The sequence below is a fragment of the Ovis canadensis genome, chromosome 13, assembly GCF_042477335.2.
Source record: "Ovis canadensis isolate MfBH-ARS-UI-01 breed Bighorn chromosome 13, ARS-UI_OviCan_v2, whole genome shotgun sequence".
NCBI classification, from domain to species: Eukaryota; Metazoa; Chordata; class Mammalia; order Artiodactyla; family Bovidae; genus Ovis; species Ovis canadensis.
The window spans coordinates 69,665,476-69,689,504 of NC_091257.1; the positions used below are offsets into that span (position 1 = coordinate 69,665,476).

The following is a 24,029-nucleotide window of genomic DNA, read 5'->3' on the forward strand; positions in this document are numbered from 1 at the left end:
CCAAGGCATCTTCCTCATCAAGGGATCAAACTCACTTCTGTGTCTCCTGCATCGGATTCTTTACCACTGTGCCACGTGGGAAGCCCTTGTCACATACAGTTCATCCTAAATCTACTTGGTAATGGGGGTGACCATCTGTGTTAACTAATTGGCTTTTTCCAAAGGAAAAAGACACCTCTAGTGTCTCTAAGGCAGGAGGTAATTTGGGGCCAGGCTCTTGCCTCTGCAGGGGCTGGGAGAGGGGCGCCATTGTACTTCATGACTGCATCTGAGACAGAGATGGCTCTAAGCCCCCGAGGAACACAGACTGGGCTGGGAGCTGGCAACAGGCTTATTCTGCTTTTATTTTATTTTTTATTTTTATTTATTTTTAAAATTTTTATTTATTTATTTATTCTGCTTTTAAAGAGAGGCTTGTTCCTCTCAAAGGAAAGCACAATACCAAGCTTTCTAAAATAAACACTTGAAGAGGAGTGGGGACACTTTTTCCCTGTTTGCAGCAGGGAATTTCTGTTTTCTTTTTCAGTGGCTATTCACCCACATAGGGGCCAGAAAGGAGGTATCCGGCAGGCCCTCTGCAGAACCCATGGGCCACACTGAGACCACGGGGTGCTCAAGGCACCAGAGGTCCTGACTCTGGCCCCAGCCTGCCGCTTCTCCAGCCAGACCATGCCCACCCTCCCCCACCCCTCACCCCCACCCCCCACCTCCTCCCTCTCCTCTCAGCCACTCTGCAGACTCAGCGCCTGTGAAACGGCTGTGCTGACAGTTCTTTCCTCGGAGGTGCAGCTGGGGTGAACCCACAGGGCACACGGGAGATTCTGTGGTCATGAATGGGCCTAGGATGCACTGGAGGGGAAGTGGGGCACATGGGGGCTGCAGACAGTCTGCTGCTCAGAAGGGGAGTGGTTGGGGTGGGGGGGTGCGGCAAGTTTTAGCAGCAAATGAGCAGTAGGGACGGGGCATCCTAGGCCAGGCTGGGACCCCTAAATGTGGCTGGGAGATAGCCAGGATCCTTTGCGTTCATCCTCCTGATCACAGATGCCATCTTGCCATGGAAGAATCTGCCTCTCTGGCTTCGTGGGGCCCTGAAGGCTGAAGCCAGGGTACTCTGGCTAGGGTTGAGGTGGGGGAAGGGGACTCACAATCCCAGGGACCCCAGGGTGGAAAGCGGGCCTTAAAATTCACCTCCTTATACACTGAGACTGGATTCCCATACCTGATGGTGTCTGGGGGACCCCAGGTCCCTCCCCCACCAGCAAACTAAGGCCAGTGAGGGGGCATCTCCTGGCCCTCCTGGGACATTCAGCAGTGGCTAGTCCATGCCAGGCAGGCCCCAGAAATGCTGGGTAAGTGCTGCATCCCAGGCCCCTCCTGGAGCCCTAATGCAGGGGGTTGGAGGACCAGAGAGACAGCTTGTTGGTGGTGATGGGGCTGCAGAGGTGGGGCCTGGGCTGAGGACAAGCCGGCCTCCACCCTGAACCCCTGACCAGAAGCTCCCTCCAGCCTGGGTGCACATAGTAGGTGCTTATTAAATGTGTTGCATGATGGAAACAGGTGCAGACTGGCATCTGGGCCATGGGGGCCATTGTCAGCTGTGGGGGGTCTGTGTGGGTGGCACTGGGCCTCTTCCGCCCTAGAGTCACCTAGGGTCAGGGGTCTAGGCCATCAGGCAGGAGTCATGGCGCTGCCCCCCAGCCCTGCAGGAGCACCCCTTTCTAATGTAGACAGATGGCCAGGCTGCTCAGAGGAGTCTGGCTGCCGGGAGGAGGGATCAGTGATGAAGGGTAATGGGAGCCGAGAGAAGTGACTGATGAGGATGGACAGCCTGCAGTGCTTGCCACCTTGCTGGCACAGCTCTCTGCTGGCCTCCCATACCAGCCCCGCAGGACACCCCTGAAGGGCCGTCCCATCTCCGGGCTCCCAAGGGGTCAGTTGAAGTCTGTTGAGATACAGCATGTCCTCTGCTTGGACTCTTGGGGACTTTTTACCTGCACAGGAGAGTTGCTTTTGGAAACATCTGAATGTCAGAAATTTATTTTAACTTTGTGTCTGAAAAACCTAGAGGTAACAACCTAGAGGGGTGGGATGGAGAGGGAGGCGAGAGGGATGTTCAAGTAGGAGGGGACGTGGGTGAACCTATGACTGATTCATGGTGATGATTGGTAGAAACCAAGGTAATACTGTAAAGCAATTATCCTTCAATTAGAAATAAATAAATTTAATAAAAAAGAAAAGAACATTGATAACCAGCAAGGACCTGCTATATAGCACAGGAAACCCTGCTCAATGTTATGTGGCAGCTTGAATGGGAGGAGAGTCTGGGGGAGAATGGATACATGTGTATGTATGGCAGAGTCCTTTTGCTATGCACCTGAAATATTACAACACTGTTAACTAGCTATACTCCAATATATAATAAAAAGTTAAAAAAATTTTAATAGATTAAATAGAAAAGAAAGAGGGAGTGCTGTGTGCACTGACATGGCTGCAGTCATGTGTATATGTATGTGCATATGTATGTACAATGCACATGTATATGCACATGTGTGTATGAGCATGCACATGCATATGTGTTCACATGCATGCACATATGCACATGTGTATGTGTATTTATGTGCAAGTGTGCACGTGTGAGGATGTGTGCATATATGTGTATCTGTGTGTATGACGGTGTGCATGAGTGTACACTTGCATACATATGTGTATGCACATGTATATATGTATGTGGGCATGCACATGTGTGCATACATGTGCAACTATGTATGCACGAGTACCTCCATGTGTGCACAGTATGTATATGCATGTCTATGTATGTGTACATATGTGTATATGAGAGTGTGTGCATGCGTATATGTTGGCATGAGTGTATATATGCACGTGTGTATATATGTGTGAGTATACACACGTGTATGTGTGGTGTGCAGGTATGTGTGTATATGAGCATATGCATATGAGCATACATGCACACACAGCGTGTATGTGCATGTGTGTATGTATGTGTATATGTGAGGGCATGAGTATGTTTGCATGCATGTATGTGCATGCATGTCTGTATATGTGTGTTATGTGAGGGTGTGTATATACATATGTTCACATGTGTATATGTATATGCTTGCATGTGCATGTGTGTGCCTGTATGTATATATATGTATATGTGAGGGCGTGCATGTGCATATGTTTGCATGTGTGTATGTAAGTGCATGTGTGTGTGTCTTGTGAGTGGTGGTGTGTGTTCTCTTCAAGCACCAGGGTGTTTGTGTGGTAGCACATGGTGGTGCCCTGGGTGGTGGTCTCACCTGTCTGTCAGCCACAGTCACCTCCAGGTGGGACAAAGCTGAGACTTCACCCTATACTTTGTATTTTTCATATTATTTCACTTTTTCATGAAAGAGTGAATCGCTTTTATAATAAAAGATAAAGGTTTTGCATCTTGAAAGTTAATGTGTACACAGCAAGCTAGATGGAGTGGGGAGGGCACCGGGTGGAGACCAGGTTCAGACGTCCTCTGCAGCCATCCTACTCCATCCAGGGTCCACTTCTCTCCCCAGAGAGCTGAGCTCACATTCCTTGAGGACTGAAGGGGGTTAGGGTGGTGGACATCTAGAGTCATGGCCCAGCTGGACCCCGTGCAGCTGCCCACACACTCCCACTCCCACCCCCATCCCCACCCCCATCCTGAGCATCCTTGGCTGTGGCAGGCAACTCCCTTTAAGTTTCTTTGTAGCTTTGCTGGGGATCCCTGAGGGTGCTGAGAGTACAACGAGGGCCCCCGTGTCTCTCTTCACTCCAAAGAGGGTAGCAGAGGTGGGGCTGAGGGGCCCAGGTGGTCAGGAAGACAGTGTCCAGGTGCTGGCCCCCACCCCTGGCCAAAGCCAGACTGCAGGCTGAGAACTGGCAACCTCAGCCGATGAATGAGGCCTGGGAGGTGGAGGCTGCTGCTGGCTGGGCACATGTGCGAGCACATGCATGTGCATGGTGGGGGTGCATATGTGTGGTGGGGGGCCCTCCCAGCTGGAGTGCAGTCCCTTCTCGGCCCCTCACTCTGCCACTCCTCCTTCCCTGACAAGCCCCCCGCCTTCCCCTTCTCCCATTCTCTCCTTCATCAATTCAGCCTGGACATGGTTTCCATGGTGTTCTGATAGAAATTGGAATTCAAATCATAATTGTGGGAAGCGGTGGGGGACATGTGGGAGGAGGGAGGGGATGGGAGGAAGGAGAGGGTGGGAGGAGGAAGAGGGTGGGGAGGAGTCAGGGTGGTGGAGAAGAGCTTCCCCTGTGTTCCAGCAGCCAGCCACCGGATGCTTTTTTCTTTCTTCAAATGTATTTCAAAATGTATGGAATTCTCTCCCAGGCCCTCCTCCTGTTGCCTAGCGACAGCGATGGGGCCAGAGGTGCCTTCCTGTAGGAGAGTGGATTCCTCCCCCTTCCCTGTGCTGGAACAGGGACCATAGCTCAGAAAACCTGCAGGAGGCAGGGAGTGGCTTGACCAGAGCTCTGGCCCTGTGGGACAGTGGTATCAAGGGTTTGGGACTGCTACCACTGACCCCAAATTTCTCTCCTCATGACTGGCCTGAAATTCCACTGTTAGAGTTTTATTCCTTTGGCTATTCTTGTAAAATGTCAGCATACTTATTGGAGCTTGCCAGTGAGAGTGGGCATCCTGAGACTTCCCTGCTGATGGGGCGGATGGCTTATAAGCACAGAGGACTTGAAGCTCACACTCAGCCCCGTGTCCCTTTGGATGGGGAGGCTTTGAGGAAACCAGGCTCATGGGGGCAGCTGGCAAGTGAATGAACGAATGAAGGGCAGTGTGGGGAAGACTGCTGGCCGAGGAGACAGAAGAGAAAGGCAGAGGCTGGCAATCTGGAAAGATGCTTTCCATGTTGCCCCTCCCCTCCCCATGTTGGGGTCCCCAGGGACTCTGCTGCTGCTATGAGATGAAGGCAGAGCAGGGGAAGAGGAGAGGGCAGCAGGGGACACCCTGCTTCAGGAGCCCTTCTGCTGGAGGATGGCTCTGGCTGTGTCCAAGGACAGGTGAGTGCCCCTCCCTGACCCGGCCCCTACCTGCTGGCCCCCAGGGAGGAGCCAGGCTGGTTAGAGGGGCCATGGAGACTGAGGTCAAAGAGTCACAGGGCCCCGCACCCCCTTGGGTGGGCCTCGCCTGTGCTCAGACCCCAGATCAGGACACTGGGTGGCAGGTGTCGCTGCATAGCCAATGTGGACCCAGGTCTCCACGTTCAGGCCCCATGGGACCTTGTGCTCAGGAGAGGCCCCTCACAGGCTGCTGCTGAAAGCTCTGTGGGCAGGTGGGACCTGAGCTGGGGGTCCTGGTCCCCAGCCCCCCAGCTCTGGGAAACGGGACCAAAGCACGTTTATTTTGGTAAAAGGGCCAGCAGAGGCTGTCGCTGACACAGTCACTGTCTGATGAGTGACTGAATGGCTGCTGGCAGGTCCGTGGGGCCCCTCTCGCATGTGGGGGTGCATCACAGGCCCACAGGCTCCTTTACTTCTTTATTGAGGGGGTGTCCCAGTCACTGCAGGACATTAGGGTGGTTGGGCAGTGCACACTGTGGGGTTTCGCCATCACTTGTTACCAGGCTCATGGACACTGGACCCTGCGAAGGGACATGGACAGCACACAGAGCTGGCCTCTGGCATTCCACGGTGACCTGACCAGGAGCTGGGGTGGTTCAGGAGGGTGTCTGACAGGGCATGGACCCGGGTCCCCACTGACGTGAAGTGGGCAGACAGTAAGGTGGGCTCAGAGCTCAGTGGCAGGCCCTGCCCGTGTGCCCCCAGGAGGGTCTGGGTGGCGGGCGTCTCATCTCATTCCACATCCTCTCCACCCTTACCTCGGTGAACCATCCTTCCATCGTCCAAGCTTGGTCCTCCAGAGCCATCACGCTCAGCTCTGGCTGAATGGGTGGAGTTACCATGCCCACTATTCAGACAGGGAAACCAGGGCTTGGGGAATTGCAGTGTGTGCATGGTCCAGGGAGGCCAGAAGGGTCTAAGGGTCTGTCAGAAAGAGTCCAGGTCCTCTGCCTGAAGCCAGCACCTGGGACCAGACTGTCTTTGTTGAACTCCAATGCCCACTTGCTGAGCAGGGCAGGGGCTCCCCTACCCCTGTCCAGATGTGACACCCACATGGGAGCTCTGGGCTGGCCTTGTCCTCTGCGCTGATGGCCACTGTGTCACGGCAGGGCTGCCTGGCATGGGGACCAGCTATGGGCTGACTCTCCTGGCCTGGTTCTTGCTGAACAGCTTGAGGGAGGATTTGGGAGGGTCAAGTGACCCCCGATCAATAGCAGAGCCCAGATCTGACATGCCTGTGGACACTGCAGCATCTGATGTGCCGTTTCTGTGGATGGAGGCTGAGACCAGACCAGGAGCAGCTCTCAGATCCTGAGTCAGTGCCACCCATGTGGTTGTCTGCCCGTCTGACCATCGGTCTGACTGTCTCCCTTCTGGGCCAATGTGTTCCAGGCCCAGGGATGACTTGCTTTAAAAGGTCTATGTTTCACCTCCGGTCTCTTGGCCACTCCTAGTCCGGCTGGTCCAGAGCAGCTCCCCCGGGGCCACCTTCCTCTGGCTCAGGGCACCTTCCTGGGGCCGGGCCGTCCTGTCTGGGACTGGCTCCCAGAGACCAAGGAGGCGCCTGCTGTCCTGGGCATCTGAGCTGGGGCCAGGCATGACGGACGAGTCTCGGTCTCTGCCTGGCTGCCGGCCAGCAGGCAGCCTGTACCCGTGGCTCCTCCTCTTCACCTGTGGCTCCAGGGCTGGCATCTCTTGGAGACATGGTCGACCCTCCTCCACCTCAAGTGTCCACCCTGAAGCAGCTTGGAGCCAGGCTGCAGGAGCTCAGCTGGACAGCAGAAATGAGAGTGCGTGGGGATGTCCCTGTCCTGGACTGGGCCACCAGGACCCCACAGACCTGGCCTTGCTTCTGCAGAGCCAGAATGGAGAACTGGGAGGCTGAGCTGCCCGAGATGTCCCTGCAGGGCTTTGCTGCCTTGGCCAGGGGAGGACAGGTGAGGATGGGGAGGCCCAGGGCTGGGCAATGGTAGGCTGACCCCAGCCCTCTGGTGGCATCAAAACTTCCTGTGACAACACTTTGAAGGGGGTGTCGAATGCCTGCTGCACAAGGAGCTGACTTGGTCTTGAGCTGACTGGAGGTATAACACAGGCCCTCGGCAGCACCAGGCCAGTGGTGGTCCTGCCGGCTGGGCTCTTCTCAGCGCCAGCTCTTGGGGTCACTGCCCTCCAATGTCAACTGGGCTGCCCAACGGCCTGCCTTGATCTGCCCCTTTCATTTTTTTCTCCCTAAACATCCATTAGTTTGAGAACAAAGAAGACTGCCTATCACCCAACACAAATTTCTCCTCATTAAAGGCCATTTTTAGATCTGGGAGGAGAGCAATCTCTCTTGCTTTCAAAGAAGAGAGGAGGGAGGTGATGGGGAGAGAGGATAAACTGAAAAGAAATGGGCCCTCTGGGATATGGGTGCCGGGTCCTGGACCTTGGATGCCTGGGAGCAGGCCCTGGGATGACTCCCTCCAGCTCCCAGGTGCTGGGTGGATGGGGGTGGAGGCTGAGTGACCCCAGCCTGGTCCCCTGCCAGCTCCCGCCCAGCCTGCCCGGTGCTAGTACAATGTCTCCCGGGTGACGTTGCTGGAGAAGGTGTGGTTGCTGGACACACTGTTGGCCTTCCTCGAGAAGGCTGGCCCCCTCCTCCTGCGCCCCCTCAGGGGACAGAGACAAGCCAGGGTGGACAGGAAGATCTGGCGGAAGTTGGCGGAGACGAGGTTGTAGAGGATGGGGTTGATGGTGGAGCTGACGTAGAAGAGGGCGTTGGTCAGCATGTAGAAGTAGTGATAGAAGTCGTAGAGGAACCTGGGGGGAGAGGGCACTCAGGCCGGTGGGCCCAGACACACAGGGCGGCCCTGGCCAGTGTGGGGATATTTCATAATAACCTCCAGGACTCTGGTTTCTCTTGAGAGGTTGTTCTGTATACACTCCTGCCCAGCACCGGTCAGCTGAGCTGCGGCCCCCCTCCCAAGGTAGGGTGTGCAGCTTACCTTGGCCACAGTCTCCACTTTTCCCTGCTGCCCTGTGGGTGTGCCTTTCCTGTGCAAGATCCCAGGCCCCCCAGGGCTGCTAGGCTCAGCTGGGGCCTGGCATTAATGGAACATCCAGGGTAGGAGCCCCTCCACACAGCTCAGACAGTTGTGCACCTCAACTTGCTTGCCTCCACGCACCGGGACCTCACTCCCTCACCTGGCAGCCCTGAATCTCAGAAACCCTGTGTTTGGGACTATGCTCCACTCCCTGCACCTTCTCCTCAATCAGCCTAGCTGTGCCCTCCCCAGCGGCTCCCTGTCACTTGGAAGAGCCCATGATCCTTGACCTGGAGCCCTGCTGTGCAGAGGAGCTCACCCAGCAGGATTCAGACTGCTGTTGTGGGAAGGCCAGTGCCCAAACATCACAGCATGGGCGTGATGTTCTTGGAGCCCCAGGTCCTCCTGGTGGATGACTCCTCCAGGCTTACAGGGACCCTGACAGTTGCCATCTCTCTACCCACAGCCAGCAGGGCCAGCCCTTCCTTTCGCTCTCCAGACTCCCCCAAACCTACTGACTGTCTTAGGACCTGCTTTCCTTTTCTGAAGCAGCTTCCAGGGGTGTCTGTCCCTCCACGGCCTTCTGTGCCCCCTGCCCCATCACAGCCATGCCCGAGCTCCTGCTGGGGGACACTGACTCCCACCCCTACCCTGAGCAGCCCCTCTCAGTGCCCCAGCCCCACCTGTTTTGGGGAGCACGCCCCCGACCTGAGCCTCACCCCCTCGGTCCCTGCCTCCTGTACTCACGGGGTCCACTGTTCGTCTGAAATGTAGCAGAACATGAGGCGTCGCACGTGGTAGGGCAGCCAGCAGACCACGAAGGCGATGACCACGGCACCTGAGACATGGAGACACTGACCTCAGGGAGCTGGAGGGAGAGGTCCTGGGATCAAACCCAGGTCTCCAGCATTGCAAGCGGATTCTTTACCAGTTGAGCCACAAGGAAAGCCCAAGAATAGTGGAGTGGGTAGCCTATCCCTTCTCCAGTGGATCTTCCCGACCCAGAAATGACCATGTGATTCAGCAGTTCTACTCCAGGGTGTGTGCGTGTGTGTGTATATATATAACTGAAAGCAGGAACTCAGATACCAGCACCTCATAGCACTGTTCACAGGAGCTAAAATCAACAGAGGATGCATAAACATGTGGTCCTTGCATACAGTGGAAGATTATTCAGCCTTAAAAAGAAAGGAAATTCTGGCACAGGCTACAAGGTGGATGAACCCTGAGGCTACCACATCACGTGAATAAACCAGTCACAAAATCCACAAACACTGTATGATTCCACTTATATGAGCTCCCTAGAGGAGTCAAATTCATAGAGAATGAAAGTAGAAGGTGGTTTTCAGGGGCTGGGGGAGTGGTGAGAGCTTGTTATTAACGGGAAGAGTTGCAGCTTTACAAGGCAGGAAGGGATGGTGGTGATGGCCGCATAGTGATATGATTGTCTACACAGCTGCCAAATTGTGCACTTAAAATGGTCAAAATGGTAAATTTTACGCTGGGTATATTTTACCAGAATGAAAAAGAGAGCAATAAAAAGCCAATTGCTTGGGAAAACTTGGGGCTGACTATGCTGTCTTGGGGAAGAGAGAAGCGTGGTCCCTGAGATAATGCCATTGTCTTGGGGTTGTAGAAGGATCTGTGGGGGGTCTTGGGTTTGGGGCCCACACCCAGACTGCTGTCCTGACCCCACAGCCCCCGAGACCCACTCGGGGGTCTCCGGAGACCGCAGGCCTGGGGTGGAGAGGCCCTGATAAGGGAGCTGCCTGCTCGAAGCAGCAGAAAACACGGGTTGGAGGCACCAGGATTTCCAGAAGGCCTATCCACACACAGCAGATAGAGATGCTGTGGCCTTGCCTGCTGGACACTACCTGCTGGTCACTTGACACCAGGCTGCAGGGAGCCGAGCCAGGCCAAGGGCTAAACATGCCCGAAGTGACTCTCCCATCAGTTTTAGGACACAGATGAAGGCAGAGGTTATCATATCTGGGAAATACTGGAGTAATAAATGAACAAAATGAATTTTACCTGTTTCTTTTTACTGTTTAAAAACATGGTTATTGGACCATTTAACATCTCATGTGGGGCCTGCAGGCATCATGCTCCTGTTGGGTAGAGCTGCTGGGACCTTTTCCTCTCAAGACTAGTGGCTGCAGATGGTGAGGGGCTAGCAGCCCGGGGCAGAGCGGGAGATGGGAGAGGGGCTGCTGGGGCCGGTGTAAGGTGGGGGTGGATGCTCTGGGGGGCTGAGTGGGCCGGGGCTGCCTCAGGAGAGTGGGGAGGGGTAGGTGGTTTTGAGGACCCTTCCTCATGATGCCATCTGCAGGCCCAGACCAGGCCAGGGACAGAGGGATGGAGGCTGGACCCTCACAACTCACAGAAACAGAGGGTCCACTCCACCTGACCCTCCAGGACTTCAGGATGCCCTGTTAGAACCTGTGAGGGGGGACGGTACCTCTGGCTTTTCCAGCTGGCCTAGCATGCATGGGGACCCCAACTCTGCAGCCCCGGCTCTGTGAGCAAACTCCTTGATTTGAAGCCATGCGGAGGCTTGTTAATCGGTGAGTGGGAGGACGAGTGAGTAAATGAAGAGCAGCCTGATCCCTGGAAGAACTGGCATCCAAGCCTCGGCCTGACACGCTCGGTTCCCCAGCTCTCTAGACCTCCCTGTTTGTGGTACCAAGCTCGCCCCCACACCCACCCCGAGGCCCAGAAGTTACGTACGTAAGACCCGGACGCCGTGGCGCAGGGCCTGGACCCGGCCAGGCTCGACGGGCATGCTGAAGGAGCGGTGCTGGTCCCCGACGGTGCGCACTTGGCCCGGCTCGGCAGCCTGGCGGACCATCACGGTCAGCTTGTTGGCGATGACGGTGTTCAGGAAGGCGATGACCACCATGGGGAACACGAAGGACATGAAGGTGTTGATCTGCGCGAGAGGGAGGAGAGTGGCTCTGAGACCTGGGTGGGGATGCGCCCTGGGGCCCACCCGCCTGCTGGCCCTCAGAGAGACAGAGGAGGGTGTCCCTGAGCCCCAGGCGGGGATGTGCCCTGGTGCTCGCCTGCCCACTGGCCCAGGTTCAGGGGCTGGAGGCGGGAGTTGCTGGATCTGCCCATCTCCAGGCCAGCTCCGCCAGCTGGCTTGAGGGTCTGTGGACTCTGCCACCTCAGGGGGCCCCCAGCACAGGGCCCAGCCTGGAGCATCCTGGCTGTGGTGAGGGTCTAGGCTCTGTATTTCCAGGTCTGGACAAGGATGTGGCCCCGCCTGACCTCTTTTCAGCACGGCCCACCCAGCGTCCCTCATCCTGCATGTGGACAGCTCATATTAGGACACAAAGCAAGGACCCTGCCTACTGCCTCTTTCCCCACTGCCTCTCAGTGCGTTGAAGAGCACTTCCTGTTGGCACCTCCATCTTCTGCCTCTCTTGGCCTCTGGGGAGACCGAGGTGCTGAGAGTCTTGCTGAAATCACCGGCTCACACCTGAACTTGAGCCAGAGCCCGGCCCTTCGGCAATACTAGGCTGATCCACCTTCGCAGGCACCTGCTCAGCCCGAGAGGCTGTGGCCTCTCTGAGAAAGTACTGTTGTTCCCAATAGGGACACAAACCTCCAGGGGATGTGTGTGACCCTGACCAGTGATGGGGAACAGGTCTCCCACGGTCCTGAACCACCTCCCAGTGGTGGTGGTGATTTAGTCGCTAAGTCATGTCCAACTCTTGCGATCGCATGGACTGTAGCCTGCCAGGCTCCTCTGTTCATGGGATTCTCCATGCAAGAATACTGGAGGGGGTTGCCATTTCCTTCTCCAGAGGATCTTCCCAACCCAGGGGTCAAACTGGGGTCTCTTGCATTGCAGGCAGATTCCTTACCTTCTGAGCTCTACGAGAAGAGGGGAGTAACACCCTCTGGTGTAAAATTGCATTTGGCTCTGTCTTATGAGTGCTCAGCCCCACCGAGCTTGGGGGACAGGTCTGGAGACTTGAACAATGAGGGGCTGGTGAAGCTGAGGGGCAGCTCTGGGCTGGGGGCTGGGTAGGGGTGCAGGCCCAGGAGACAAATCAATTCCCATGAGTCACCATAGCCAGGTATAATTTAACAAAACGAATGTATCCAACACAGATTTTAAATGTCAAAACATTTGAAATACCACACCTTGCTGAGCACAGACAGTGAAACAGCCACATATGGGGGCTGAGAGCGATGGACAAAGGCCGGCCCAGGCTGGTGGGTTGCCGAGTCTGGTCTGAGGCCCCAGTGGATCCCTGAGTTGGAAGAAGGCCAGGCACTGACCTTGAGGTTCCAGGGTGGGGTGAAGGCCCCAGCACTGCAGCCCCCTAATAGAGGTTTGAGGACAAGGCTTGGCCAGCAGGGGATTCCTGCTAGTGCAGAAAGAGGGGGTGCCTTCCCTAGGCTTCTCCTGCCCCTCCAGCCTGGACTGTGGCGGTGCCAGGGGTCTGCCTCATTTTGCCAGGGTTCCCAGCATGGATGGGGGCTCAGGCTTCACCCAGTTCTGCACTCTACACCCCACTTCTGGGACTAGGGGAGCAGCCCACTCCCAGCTACAAGCAAAGAGGAGTGAATCTGCTCAGCCCTGTGCAAGCCATCCAGGAAACACCGGAGGTGCAGCCACAGGAGAGACAGAAGGGGAAGGAGGAGCAGCCAGACCTTTCCTTCCAGACAGAGATGCCCTGGTGTGGAGGGCCCAGCCTCAGCCTCATCTGTGTGTTTGTCCCAATGACACATGAGACCATGTGGGCATAGAGAGGCAGACTCTAAAATTCAACTGGAAAAAACAATGTAAGAGTGGCCAGGACACTTTTGGAGGGAAGGATGGCAGGCCAGCAGGGAGGCCTTACTCACTATGGGAGCTCATTAACAGACACGGCACAAGATTTGTTTGGTGCAAATCACTCAGGGGAGCAAGAGAGGCCCAAAACGTTCCCAAGGAGGCAAACATGGTAGATGGTGGAGGTGGCGTCCAAGCAGCAGGGGAAGGCGGTGACAGGCCGCAGAGCTAGGGGTGGAAGCTCAGGGCCTGCTGCATCCACTGTCCCTTCCCAGGACCTCCCTCTGCTGCCCAGGAACCGCCCACCCCTTCTGGATTCCTGAACAATGAGCACAGTCCATAAGGCCCAGGTGGGTCCTCTTTGGACAAATGCAGGGTGCATGCTCGCCTCTGTAGCAGTCATGCTTATCCTCTGAGAACGGCCCCAGGCCTGATGCTCAGGAAAGAGATCTCACCTCAGGTTGAGGGTTGGGAGTCTGCTGAGTAGGAAACTGCTTTTGTGGCCATTGATACTGTTTTCTCACCTCTGAGGGAAGGACCTGCCTAACAGTGAAACTCCCACAACAGGGGAAAGGAAAGCACCCTGGGGACACTGAACACCCGGATCCAGCTCTGCCAGCAATCATCCTTCTTGGACTTTCAGTCCTTCTTGTGCAAAATAAATATTCCTTTATTGCCCTTAAGACAATCTGAATGAGTTCCTGGAATGAGTACCCTGACTCACAGAGATCTTTCTTTCCCTCACACACACACACACACACACACACACACACATCAAGATCAAGCAAGGATTAGAACACAGAAATAAAAGCCACAAGTCTGCTAGAAGAAATTATGAAATTTTTGCTATCATGATATACTATTGGAATTAAAAAAATAAAGTAGTTTAGGCACTGCTGGAAAATTCTGCTATAAAAGTTCAGTAGTGGGAAAAAATTCTCTCAGTCCCAGGAGAAATTGCTGTCCCACTGTACCCTCCAAACACTCCTGAGTCAGACAGGACCATCAGGAAGCTGCAGGACCCCTGACCTGTCCACTGGTTAGCTTTGACCTCAGGCGGTCCCAGAGGGGCATGTTGGCTTCAGCGTTCTCATCACTAAGAGAGAGACAATGACAGTGCCAGGCTCAGGGCCAGAAGCAGAATTCATGCTGGGTTACCCAGGACTAGGGCTGCAGCCTGAGGTGAGAAGGAGTGGGGTGGGTGCTCTGAGGCATTGCCTGAGGACTCCGGGCCTGGTCTCTGCCCTCCAGCATTTGCAATTTTGTGAGAGACAGAGAGTGAAATGGTTAAACAATGACAAGAAAGTGGAACAGGACACAAGTCTGTCTGGGAGGGGAGGCTGTCCCTGACCTGCCCACAAACAGGTCCAAGGTGCCAGTGGGAAGCACATGGCCTGGCGCAGCCCCTGGCCCTCCACAGCCCAGGGTCCTCAAGCCAAGACAACTCCTCTGCCACCCTCTTCAAGGCTATTATCCTGTGCACTCTTTCTCTGAGGAGCCATAGCTGGTTTTGTGCCGCCTGTCTCCCCTTAATTGATTCCATTGTGTTTAGTAAAGAGCCGGCCTCTGGACTCCCAAGCTTCACAGCTCAGCAAGCAGTCCGTGGTGAGTGGGAAGGTGCAAAACACTGCTCAGGGTGTTGGCAAAACCCAGCAGCTTGTGCAGCAGCTTCTGAGGCTGCGGGGGGCGAGGGAGGTGGAGAGAAGGGACTTCCTGTCTGAACTTCCACTGTGGAGCCACTGGGATGACCTCTTTGGGTGGGCAGAGGTCACTCCCGGCAGGCGACCAGCCCAGTTGGGTCCAGGGTTTAGGGACCACCTCCTTCTAACCTCAGGGAAAAAACCCTCCTCACCCAGCAAATGCTGAAAGTCCCCTCCCTTTGTGCATGCGTCCTTGTTAAGTTGCTTTAGTTGTATCCTACTTGTGCGACGCTATGGACCGCAGTCCGCCAGGCTCCTCTGTCCATGGGATTCTCCAGGCAAGAATACTGGGGTGGGTTGCTTTGCCTTCATTCAGGAAAAAGTGAAAGTGAAGTCACTCAGTCATGTGTCAACTCTTCGCGACCCCAAGGACTGTAGCCAACCAGGCTCCTGTGCCCATGGGATTTTCCAGGCAAGGGTAACGGAGTGGGTTGCCGTTTCCTTCTCCAGGGGGTCTTCCTGACCCAGGGATCAAACCCGGGTCTCCCACATTGTAGGCAAACGCTTTACCATCTGAGCCAAACTCATGGGTCAAACCCATGTCTTCTGTGTTACAGGCAGATTCTTTACCACTAGCACCACCTGGGAAGCCCTCCCCTCCCCTTGGCCATTGCCAAAGGCAGAACAGTGATGTAAGTCACTCCAGGGTCCTTGTGTGTCCCCATCACTCAGCACAGCCTTGCTCAGAAAGCAAGAACCCAGAACATCTTCAACACCCACTGCCTGGGCTTCTTGATGAGTTATGATGTATCCGCACCACAGGGCGCTGTCAAGACAGAGAATGACTGACAGAGAGGGCCAACGTCATGGTTTAGTGAGGAGAGCAGGAACAGAGCAGCTGGCTTCTCTGTGGAGTAAGAGGCCAGCTCTACACCAGGCGGCTCCCTGGAGAGAAGCCTGACAGAGGCGACCCAGGGAGAGGGCTGGGAGCTGGGGGCTCTCGGCACGTCCTCTTGACCTTAAATGAAATTAATGAATGGAATGAATGCGCATCCTGTGACAGCTGCCCAGGTCCTGTACCCATGGTGACACGCCAACCACACACCCCTCTTGCCTCCCTGGGGTGGGGTGTTGTAGGTGGAGGGGACCAGATCTCAGCACATCCACTCTCACATCAGGGGCAGGACACTGGGTCTGGGGTGGCAGAAAGGTCTTTCCAGGTGACACAACCTTGAATCTCCTGGGGCTGACACCATCCGAGGTGACTGCCCTCTATCATCCCTCATCTCAGTGGCCCCCAGATACTCCAGACATTGCTGGGACCCCTCCAAGAGGGTGCACAGTCCACAGCAGACAAAAGTCTGGGAGAGAAGACAGACCAACATTGAGGCCCGCTGCTCTGTGGGTCAGGTCAGTGCCAACCACAGAGCAGAGCATCTGAGTCTCCCCCAGAATTGCCTGCGCTACTGAGGCACCAAGTTAGTCATCTTAGTGCCTGGAAGGGCACCCTGGAGAGAGGGCTCCATAGATTGGGTGCACCTTGGGCTTAGCTTGACTGCCCGGCCACTGGTCTTGCTCTTCACGGTGCAGTCCCTCACCATTAGGTGGTTCCAGTACCAGAATTTGGTTCAGTATAAAAGAGGACATTCTAAGTCCCTCTAACTTCCACTTTCTAGATGATACACATCATAACCCTTGATAGATGCTTTCCACCAGCCAGACCCATGCTTAGCGCCGTGTACAGGTCACCTTGTGGAGTATGCATGTAGAAGCTACTCTCATTTTACAGAAGACAAAGCCCAGACCCAATGTGACCTGCATCCTGGCGCTCACCTCCATCATGGGGCTGGTCTGTGAGCAGAGAGTAAGTGAACAGAGCACCCACTGGTTGTGGGCAAGCTGAGGGACCTCATCCTCATCTGTAAAGCCTCAGGGGGGGACATGCCCCGCCTCAGATTCCCAGAGAGGACACTTTGGGTAACTGCAGAAATTTGAGCACACCTTGTAGTGCAAAGGCCATGACTCCTTTCAGGACTGAACCTCCATCCATCACTCTCTCTTTCTTTGGTCTCCCATCTGCTCCACCCTGGTTCTCATGCTCATCTTCTGGCTTGGAATTTCTGGGAGAGGGTGGACCAAGGTCACCAGCGACTCAGAGTGGACAGAATGCTCCAGAGAGCCTCGGAGTTCAGCACCATGGACAGTCCCCACTGCCTGGCCTGGTGGGGAGAGAGACTGGAGAGATTGGGGTGGGAAGGGCCTGGGTGGGGGGAGTAGGGCCAGCTGGGGACAGGGGCCATCAGGAACACTCCACACTGTCCTCACTGCTCCTAGACTCTTTGTGGCCTCTGATGAGGGGCAGGTGAGCAGCCTGTAACCTCTACAGGAGCCTTGCCAAGTGCCCCACTGCCTATGCAGGCAGCAGCTGTCTGTGTGAGTCTTTCTCCTCTTGAGTGCTGGAGCCACGGAGACATGCTACCTCTCCCCCCACCCCCCGCCCCTCCTGGGTAGTCACATCCTGTCTGCTCCCGGCCGTGCTGCAGTGCTGGCACCAGCCTGGCTCCAGGAGACCCTCAATTGGATTAGGGAAATGGCCTCTCACCACCCCTGCCCCTCCACCCCTGCTGGGTCAGCCGTGCTCATCCTCGAGGAGAGAGGAGGGGACTCCTGCCCTCAGCAGCACACAGGCCAGGTGCTGGGGCCTGAACTTGGCTGTGAGCTGGTGGGGGCTCATTCATCACTCTGGGTGTGGAAGCTGGGGTGGCAAGTCACATTCCAGTGACTCCAGCCTCTCTCAAAACTGCTTCAAAACCATCTGTGGTCTGGAGGCCTATTTGTCATGTTTTCAAACACCTCTTGGCTAAAAAGCCCATGAGAATATTCAGACCAGTGGGGTGTCTGCTGATTAGCCACCAACAGGGCTGTAAAAGTCCTTGGCCAGGACAGGCGCAGGGCAGGGGCTGGAGGTCTAATCCTGGGCCTGGCTCCCACCTCTGTGAATGTGGGCAGGAAGGCACCTTGGTGGTCACCTGGGTACCTACATGGAATCATGGTCTTATCCCAACCCATACCTCACATCACAATGGCAACAAAGTCTGCCTTGCAGGGCAACTCCCGGACAGTAAGAACTGGCTGCTGTCACCCCAGTATCCACACACGAGCTCCTGTGGTCATTGCCAAGCCTCCTGTTTGTGTTTTCCTGCTGTGTGGGACCACAACTTGACTCAGGATTACCAGCAGTGCCGACTCTACACCTGTTTTGGAGGTTCTGTGTGCACCTTGAAGGAACTTAGCCATCAGAGAATGCTCTCAGCTCCGGGCCAGGAAAACCTGGGGGCCTGGTCTTAATTGAGAGCCTCTAGGGCTGGGGATGTGGGGAGTGGATTTCTGGGGAATTGAGCAAACTCCCCCACTGTGCTGGAGAATGAGTCCTGTAGGACTGGGCACTGCTGTGCTGTCGGGACCGGCGTCCAAGCTAGTGTCAGCGTATTCCAGGAATGGATTACCAGGAGTGGTGTCCCCGCTGCAGCGTGACTGTCCCTCACCCTGTCCTCCACCTCCAGGGCTGGTGGGAGTGGCTCTACCTTGAGTTCACTGGCAGCTGATTCTCCAGCCCCACAATTTTTAATGCTTTCTGGCCATGTAATTGTGTGGGCAGCTCAGCAAATATCCTGTTCCTTCCCAATTTCAAATTACCGTCCACTGACGTGTGGTCACTGTGCTCCCCGTGGACATCAGGCCCTGAACTCTGAGTCTCGGCTCCTCTCAATAGAATTAGAGCTCTGTCCTTGCTTAGGGCAATCTGATTACGGTGGACTTGGAGCCAAGTGGCCGGTGTCAGGGAGGGGGCTTGAGAGCGGCCATCCACATCCCCCCAGACCCCACTCAACCAGCATTTGGTTCTAGTTTTCTCCCAAGCTGACCAACCCCTGGGCATGGGGGGCACCCTGTGCTCTGGGCTTGACCTTGGGAAATGACCCAGGGGTTCCCTCAGCCAGGCCTCCTGGGGCTTCCACCTGGATGGCTGTGATGAGGAGGGAGGGTGCCTTAGAAGTGACAGTGGGGTCCTGAGCTCCCAATCCACTCAGCCCCAACCAGTGTGGGTGGGCTTGGCTGCCCTGCACTCTAGGACAACATCCATCAGTGAAGTGAAAGGGGACACCTCGGGGGGCTGGTCGGCATGCCCCACACCTGTATCTGTTGGAGACCTTTCTTCCTCCACCCCCAGGAGAGCCCTGGCTCCATGACCACATGGGGTCCACTGCGCTATCCTCCTCATGGCCATGCAGGGCCCTCTGAAACAGGGAACAGGCTTGGCTTTTGCGTGTTGTGGGTGGCCCAAGCACACGTGGCTCTCCGTCCTTTGCATGTGTGTGTGTGTGGGGGGGGGATCCTGAAGGGTGATTTCTGTTTCTAGAAGCAGAGCAAAGAGCAGAGCCACCCAGGCTGGGGCTGGGCCAGGCAACCCAAGCACGTGCCCTTCTCAGACTGGACCTGCCTCCTGCCTATAAACACAGGGTGGCTGGTCCACCTGGAAGACCAGGGGATGGAGGCAGCCCAGGCTGGTCCCCAGCTGCAGAAGGACCCTGCGTGACCCAGGCCCTGGGTGCCTGGGGCACTACTGACAGTCTGGGCCTGGGGACCGGGGTCGGAGTGGGTGCTGATTGGTGCCCAGGGGAGCTTCGCTCTCTTGAGAGCCAGGCCAGCAGCTCACAGGGACTGTGTGAGGCTTACTGATGCCCCACTCAAGGCTCATCAGCCCTTTCTTTCCTTGCAGGAACTTGAGGTGGCTGTGACTCAGACTATTACCTGGAGACAGGCCCTGGGCAGCTGGCTACCTCCCAGCCCAGGGGCCATGGATGGAGGAGCAGGGACAGGCTCTGTGTCTCTTCTGGAATGTTCCAGCACCCTCCTTTGTTTACCTGAAGTTCCCCTCCTCAACCTTTCACAGGCCCTTACTCCCCAAGCACTGACAAGAAGTCCTGTGAAGACAGGGGATGCAGTGGGAATGCTGGACAGGGGTCATTTGTGTGATTTGACTGGGCTGTCTGACCCCAGAACTTGGGGACTGTTTTTTAAATTTCTTTATAGACTCTGGTCCTAGGGACAGGTTGCCAGAAGCTGGCTGGCCAGGAGGGGACTGGTTTTATAAAGGTAACTTGATACCACCTGTGATGTCCCACCCTTCCAGTCATATTACACAGAAAGGGAGGTGGGCAGAAGGGTGGGGCTCTTTTGCCTGTATTTCCTATGAACCAGCAAATCTAACCTGTGGGTCTGACTTGAAAAACCAGCAGCATGTAATTAAAACTTGACAGAGGCGAGCTGGCTGCTGAATGAGCTTAAGTAACTGTGAAATCAACCGTGAGGGGACAGCAAGAGGGGCCCACGTAGGTGAGCCCAGGTCGAGATGAGCACCCAGCGTCCTGCAAGGGGTCCATGCTGTGATGATGTCTGAGTGGTCCTCCCTCGAGCCCCCAGACACCAGTCACACTTCAGTGGGCATATTGAGCATGTGTGTCTGTATGTCTATGCATGTCTATACAAATATATGTGTGTGTGAGCTGCATGTGTGCACAGCTGTCTTCCATGTCTGGTCCTGTTTAGCCCTTTGGTGCAACCAAGTGGGACACTCTAAGGCCTTCCTGAAAGGGTTAGTTGCTCAGTCGTGTCTCTTTGTGACCCTATGGACTGCAGCCTGCCAGACTCCTCTTTCCATGGGATTCTCCAGGCAAGAATACTGGAGTGGGTTGCCATTTCCTCTTCCAGGGGATCTTTCCTATTCTGTGATTGAACCCTTATCTCCTGCATTGACAGGTGGATTATTTACCACTGAGCCACCAGGGAAGCCTTCTTGAGGCAACCCCCTCACATCCTCTGCTTTAGCTCATCTCTGAAGCACCAGATAAAAGTATCTGATGCACATTCCCGAGTTGTGGCACAGATGCTGAAAGCAGCTGAAGATGGCAACTACTTGAGGACCTTGTGCTCACAGCCCCCAAGCCTCCTGGAGCTGGAGAACTGATAACCTGAACCCCAGTGGCCCCACTCCTGCACCTCCCCACAACCAATCAGAGAACTGTGCAGGAGCTGATCACACACCCTGCGATGCCCACCCCTCCTCTCAGCCGGCCTTTAAAATGCTCCCCTGAAACCCATCAGAGAGTTCAGGCTTTTTCAGCACCAGCTGCCCTGGACTCTGGGTTTGGTGCCAACAGTAAACCCTGTGCTGTCCTTGTCAGTGGACTAGCTTTACTGTGTGTGGGCGAGGGGACCAATGTGATTTGGTGACGTCGGTTCACAAAGATCCAGGTGGTGACTTCAATGACAGAAATGCCTCATGACTGAGGCCTTGGCCTCCCCCCAAGTGGCCTCTGAGAAGGCCATCAGGTTCCAGCTGTCCAGCTGCTGCACCCCAGATCCTGAGCAGACCCCACACCCCCAATCCATGTCACCACCAAGGGGACATGTTTCTAAACAAACTTCCCCTCAGCCAACATGGGCCTCAGCAGTCACTGCTCCCTGGTTTCTGTGGAGGGAGGAGAACAATCTGGGTGATATTCAGCAGGTTCTGAAAATCAGACTCTGATCAAGAGGGCTATTGAACATGGAGTCCAAATTTGGTGTTGAGACCAGACGCCTTTGAAGAAAGCTCTGAGCCAGAAATGGGCTTTGACCAGAGCCTCAGCTCCCTGGACACGTGTCCCCTGACCCCAGGGGGAGTGGTCAGCAGCCTCAGCCTCATGGGCCACGATGGAGTAAACAGCCCTCTCCTGCCTGTACATTCATTATTTTATGTCTTTTACCCTCAGTTCAGCCTCACATTAATTAACGGGGGAACAGGACGACAGCCTTGAAGGGGACGGCAGAGGCGTTGTCTTGGCTTGGCGTGAGGACCCTGGGCCGCAGGGAGTCAGGGGCTGGGCCAGGCCATGTGTTTCCCATTGGCACCTTACACCTGTTTGCGGGCAGGTTGGGGACAGCCTCCCCTCCCAGACAGATTTGTATCCTGTTCCACTTTCTTGTCATTGTTTAACCATTTCACTTTCTGTCCCTCACAAAATTACAAATGCTGGAGGGCAGAGACCAGGCCTGGAGTCCTCACGCAGTGCCTCAGAGTGCCCACTCCACCTCCCACCTCCAGGTTGCAGCCCTGCACATCCCTACACAGAGGGGTAACTGCTTTGGACTGAACATATGTCCCTCAGTCCAACCGCTGAATCCCAACCCCCAAGGCAATGTGTTGGGAGGTGATGAGGTCACAAGGGTGGAGCCCCATGATGAGCTTAGAGGCCCCAGGGAGACCCTGCCCTCCCACTCATGTGAGGACAGCAAAAGGACATGATCTTTTTTTTCCTTTTCTCTTTCTTCTTCTGTTTTTTTTTCTTCTATTTTATAATTTTAATTTTCTTAAACCTATTATATATATTTTCTACATTTATTCCTTTGTTTGACTTTCCTACTATTATTTTCCCCTTGAAGTTAATCTTCAATGTATATAAATCTTCTTCATCTACCTCTATTTAACTGCATATCTATTCTTTCTTCCTTTCCTCTCCTCTCAACACATTTGTTAGTTTTGTTTTCGTTGCTTTATACCCCACTTGACACCTTGCTTTAGTTTTGTTTTCCAGTTTGTGTTTTAGTTAGTTTTATTCTTAACTGGTAAACATAATTTTTGATTTCTTTTGTTCACTGGGTCAGTCTATTGTACTTTATTTTTATTGGACTGTTTTGACTTTGCTCATGGGTGTATATGTATATGTGTATATTCCATTATTTTAATTATTATTTGCCTGATTTTGTAACTGAAATTTGTCTGGGGTTCATCTTTGGTTTCCTGTTTTTGCATATCTGTTTTAATCTCACTTAATGCCATAACAAACCACTTGTGGAATCTTTGTTCCTGACCAGAGATCAAGCCCTGAGCTTTTGGAGGGGGAGCACTGACTCCAAGACCCTAGACTACCAGAGAACTAATCCTAAGGGGTATCAAGAAGTGAGAACTCACACAAAGGAAATCACTGTAATATAAGACCAGGCACCACCCAACCACCAATAGCACCCTGTGTAGGATGCCTCATTTAAACCACAAGCAAAACAAAAATACAAACCCAACCATCAGCAGACAGGGTTACCACCTCCCTCAGCCTTGCCCATGAGAGGAAAAACAAGCAAACAAACAAACAAAAACTCGGCACAAATCTCACCCTATATGAAGCTCACACAAACCAGTGGACCAACCTTAGAGGGGAGAAACCAAAAGGAAGAAAGAATTCAACCTTGAAGCCTGGGAAAAGGAGACCTCAAACACAATAAGCTAAAAAAAAAAAAGAAAAATGAAAAGGCAGAGAAATACTACACAAATGAAGGAACAAACTAGAAATACAGAAGTCCAAATAAATGAAGAGGAAATAGGCAAACTACTTGAAAAAGAATTCAGAATAATGTAGTAAAGATGATTAAAAACCTTGAAAGCAAAATGGAGAAAATGCAAGAATCAATTAACAGAGACTTAGAAGAATTAAAGAATAAGCATACAGAGACAAACAACACAATTACTGAAATTAAAAATACTCTAGAAGGAATCAATAGCAGAATATCTGAAGCAGAAGAATGAATCAGTGAGCTGGAAGATAAAATGGTGGAAACAACTTCAGAAGAGCAGAATAAAGTAAAAAGAATGGAAAAACACAATAGTTTTAGAGATCTCTGGGATAATATCAAATGTACCAACATTCCAATAATAGGGGTCCCAGAAGAAGAAGAGAAAAAGAAATGGTATGAGAAAATGCTTGAAGAGATTATAGTTGAAAATTTCCCCAACATGGAAAAGGAAATAGTCAATCAAGTCCAAAAGGCACAAAGGGTCCCATACAGGATAAACCCAAGGAGAAACATGCCAAGACACATACTAATCAAACTAACAAAGACATAACACAAAGAAAGAATGTTGAAAGCAGCAAGGGAGAAGCAACAAGTAACATACAAGGGAAACCCCATATGCTCAACAGCTGATCTTTCAGCAGAAACTCTGCAGGCCAGAAGGGAATGGCAAGATATACTTAAAGTACTGAAAGGGAAAAATCTACAACCAAGATTACTGAACCTAGCAAGGATCTCGTTCAAAATTGATGGAGAAATCAAAAGCTTTTCAGATAAGCTAAAGTTAAGAGAATTCAATACTACCAAACCAGATTTACAACAAATATTAAATAGACTTATGTAGTCAAGAAATATGAGAGGAAAAAGGATCTACAAAATCAACCCCAAACAATTAAGAAAATGCAATAGGAACATATATATCAATAATTACTTTAAATGTAAATGGATTAAATGTTCCAACCAAAAGACACAGACTAGCTGAATGGATACAAAAACAAGACCCATATATATGCTGTCTGTAAGAAACCCACTTGAGACCTTAAGACACATATAGACTGAAAGTGAGAGGATGGAAAAATATATTCCATGCAAATGGGA

The 24,029-nt window shown here is 53.6% G+C and overlaps 1 protein-coding gene across 1 annotated transcript in view; it reads right to left on the reverse strand.

Moving 5' to 3' along the window:
• Window positions 1–5,504: 5,504 nt before the first annotated feature.
• Window positions 5,505–24,029, reverse strand: part of NTSR1 (neurotensin receptor 1) — a 46,744-nt gene continuing 28,219 nt past the window's right edge. Inside the window, exons 2-4 of the mRNA XM_069548897.1 lie at window positions 10,848–11,049; window positions 8,868–8,958; window positions 5,505–7,896 (exon numbers count right to left, since the gene is read on the reverse strand). Of these exons, the coding sequence (XP_069404998.1) occupies window positions 7,647–7,896; window positions 8,868–8,958; window positions 10,848–11,049 (543 nt within the window). The 3' untranslated portion in view covers window positions 5,505–7,646. The remainder of the gene's footprint in view (window positions 7,897–8,867; window positions 8,959–10,847; window positions 11,050–24,029) is intronic.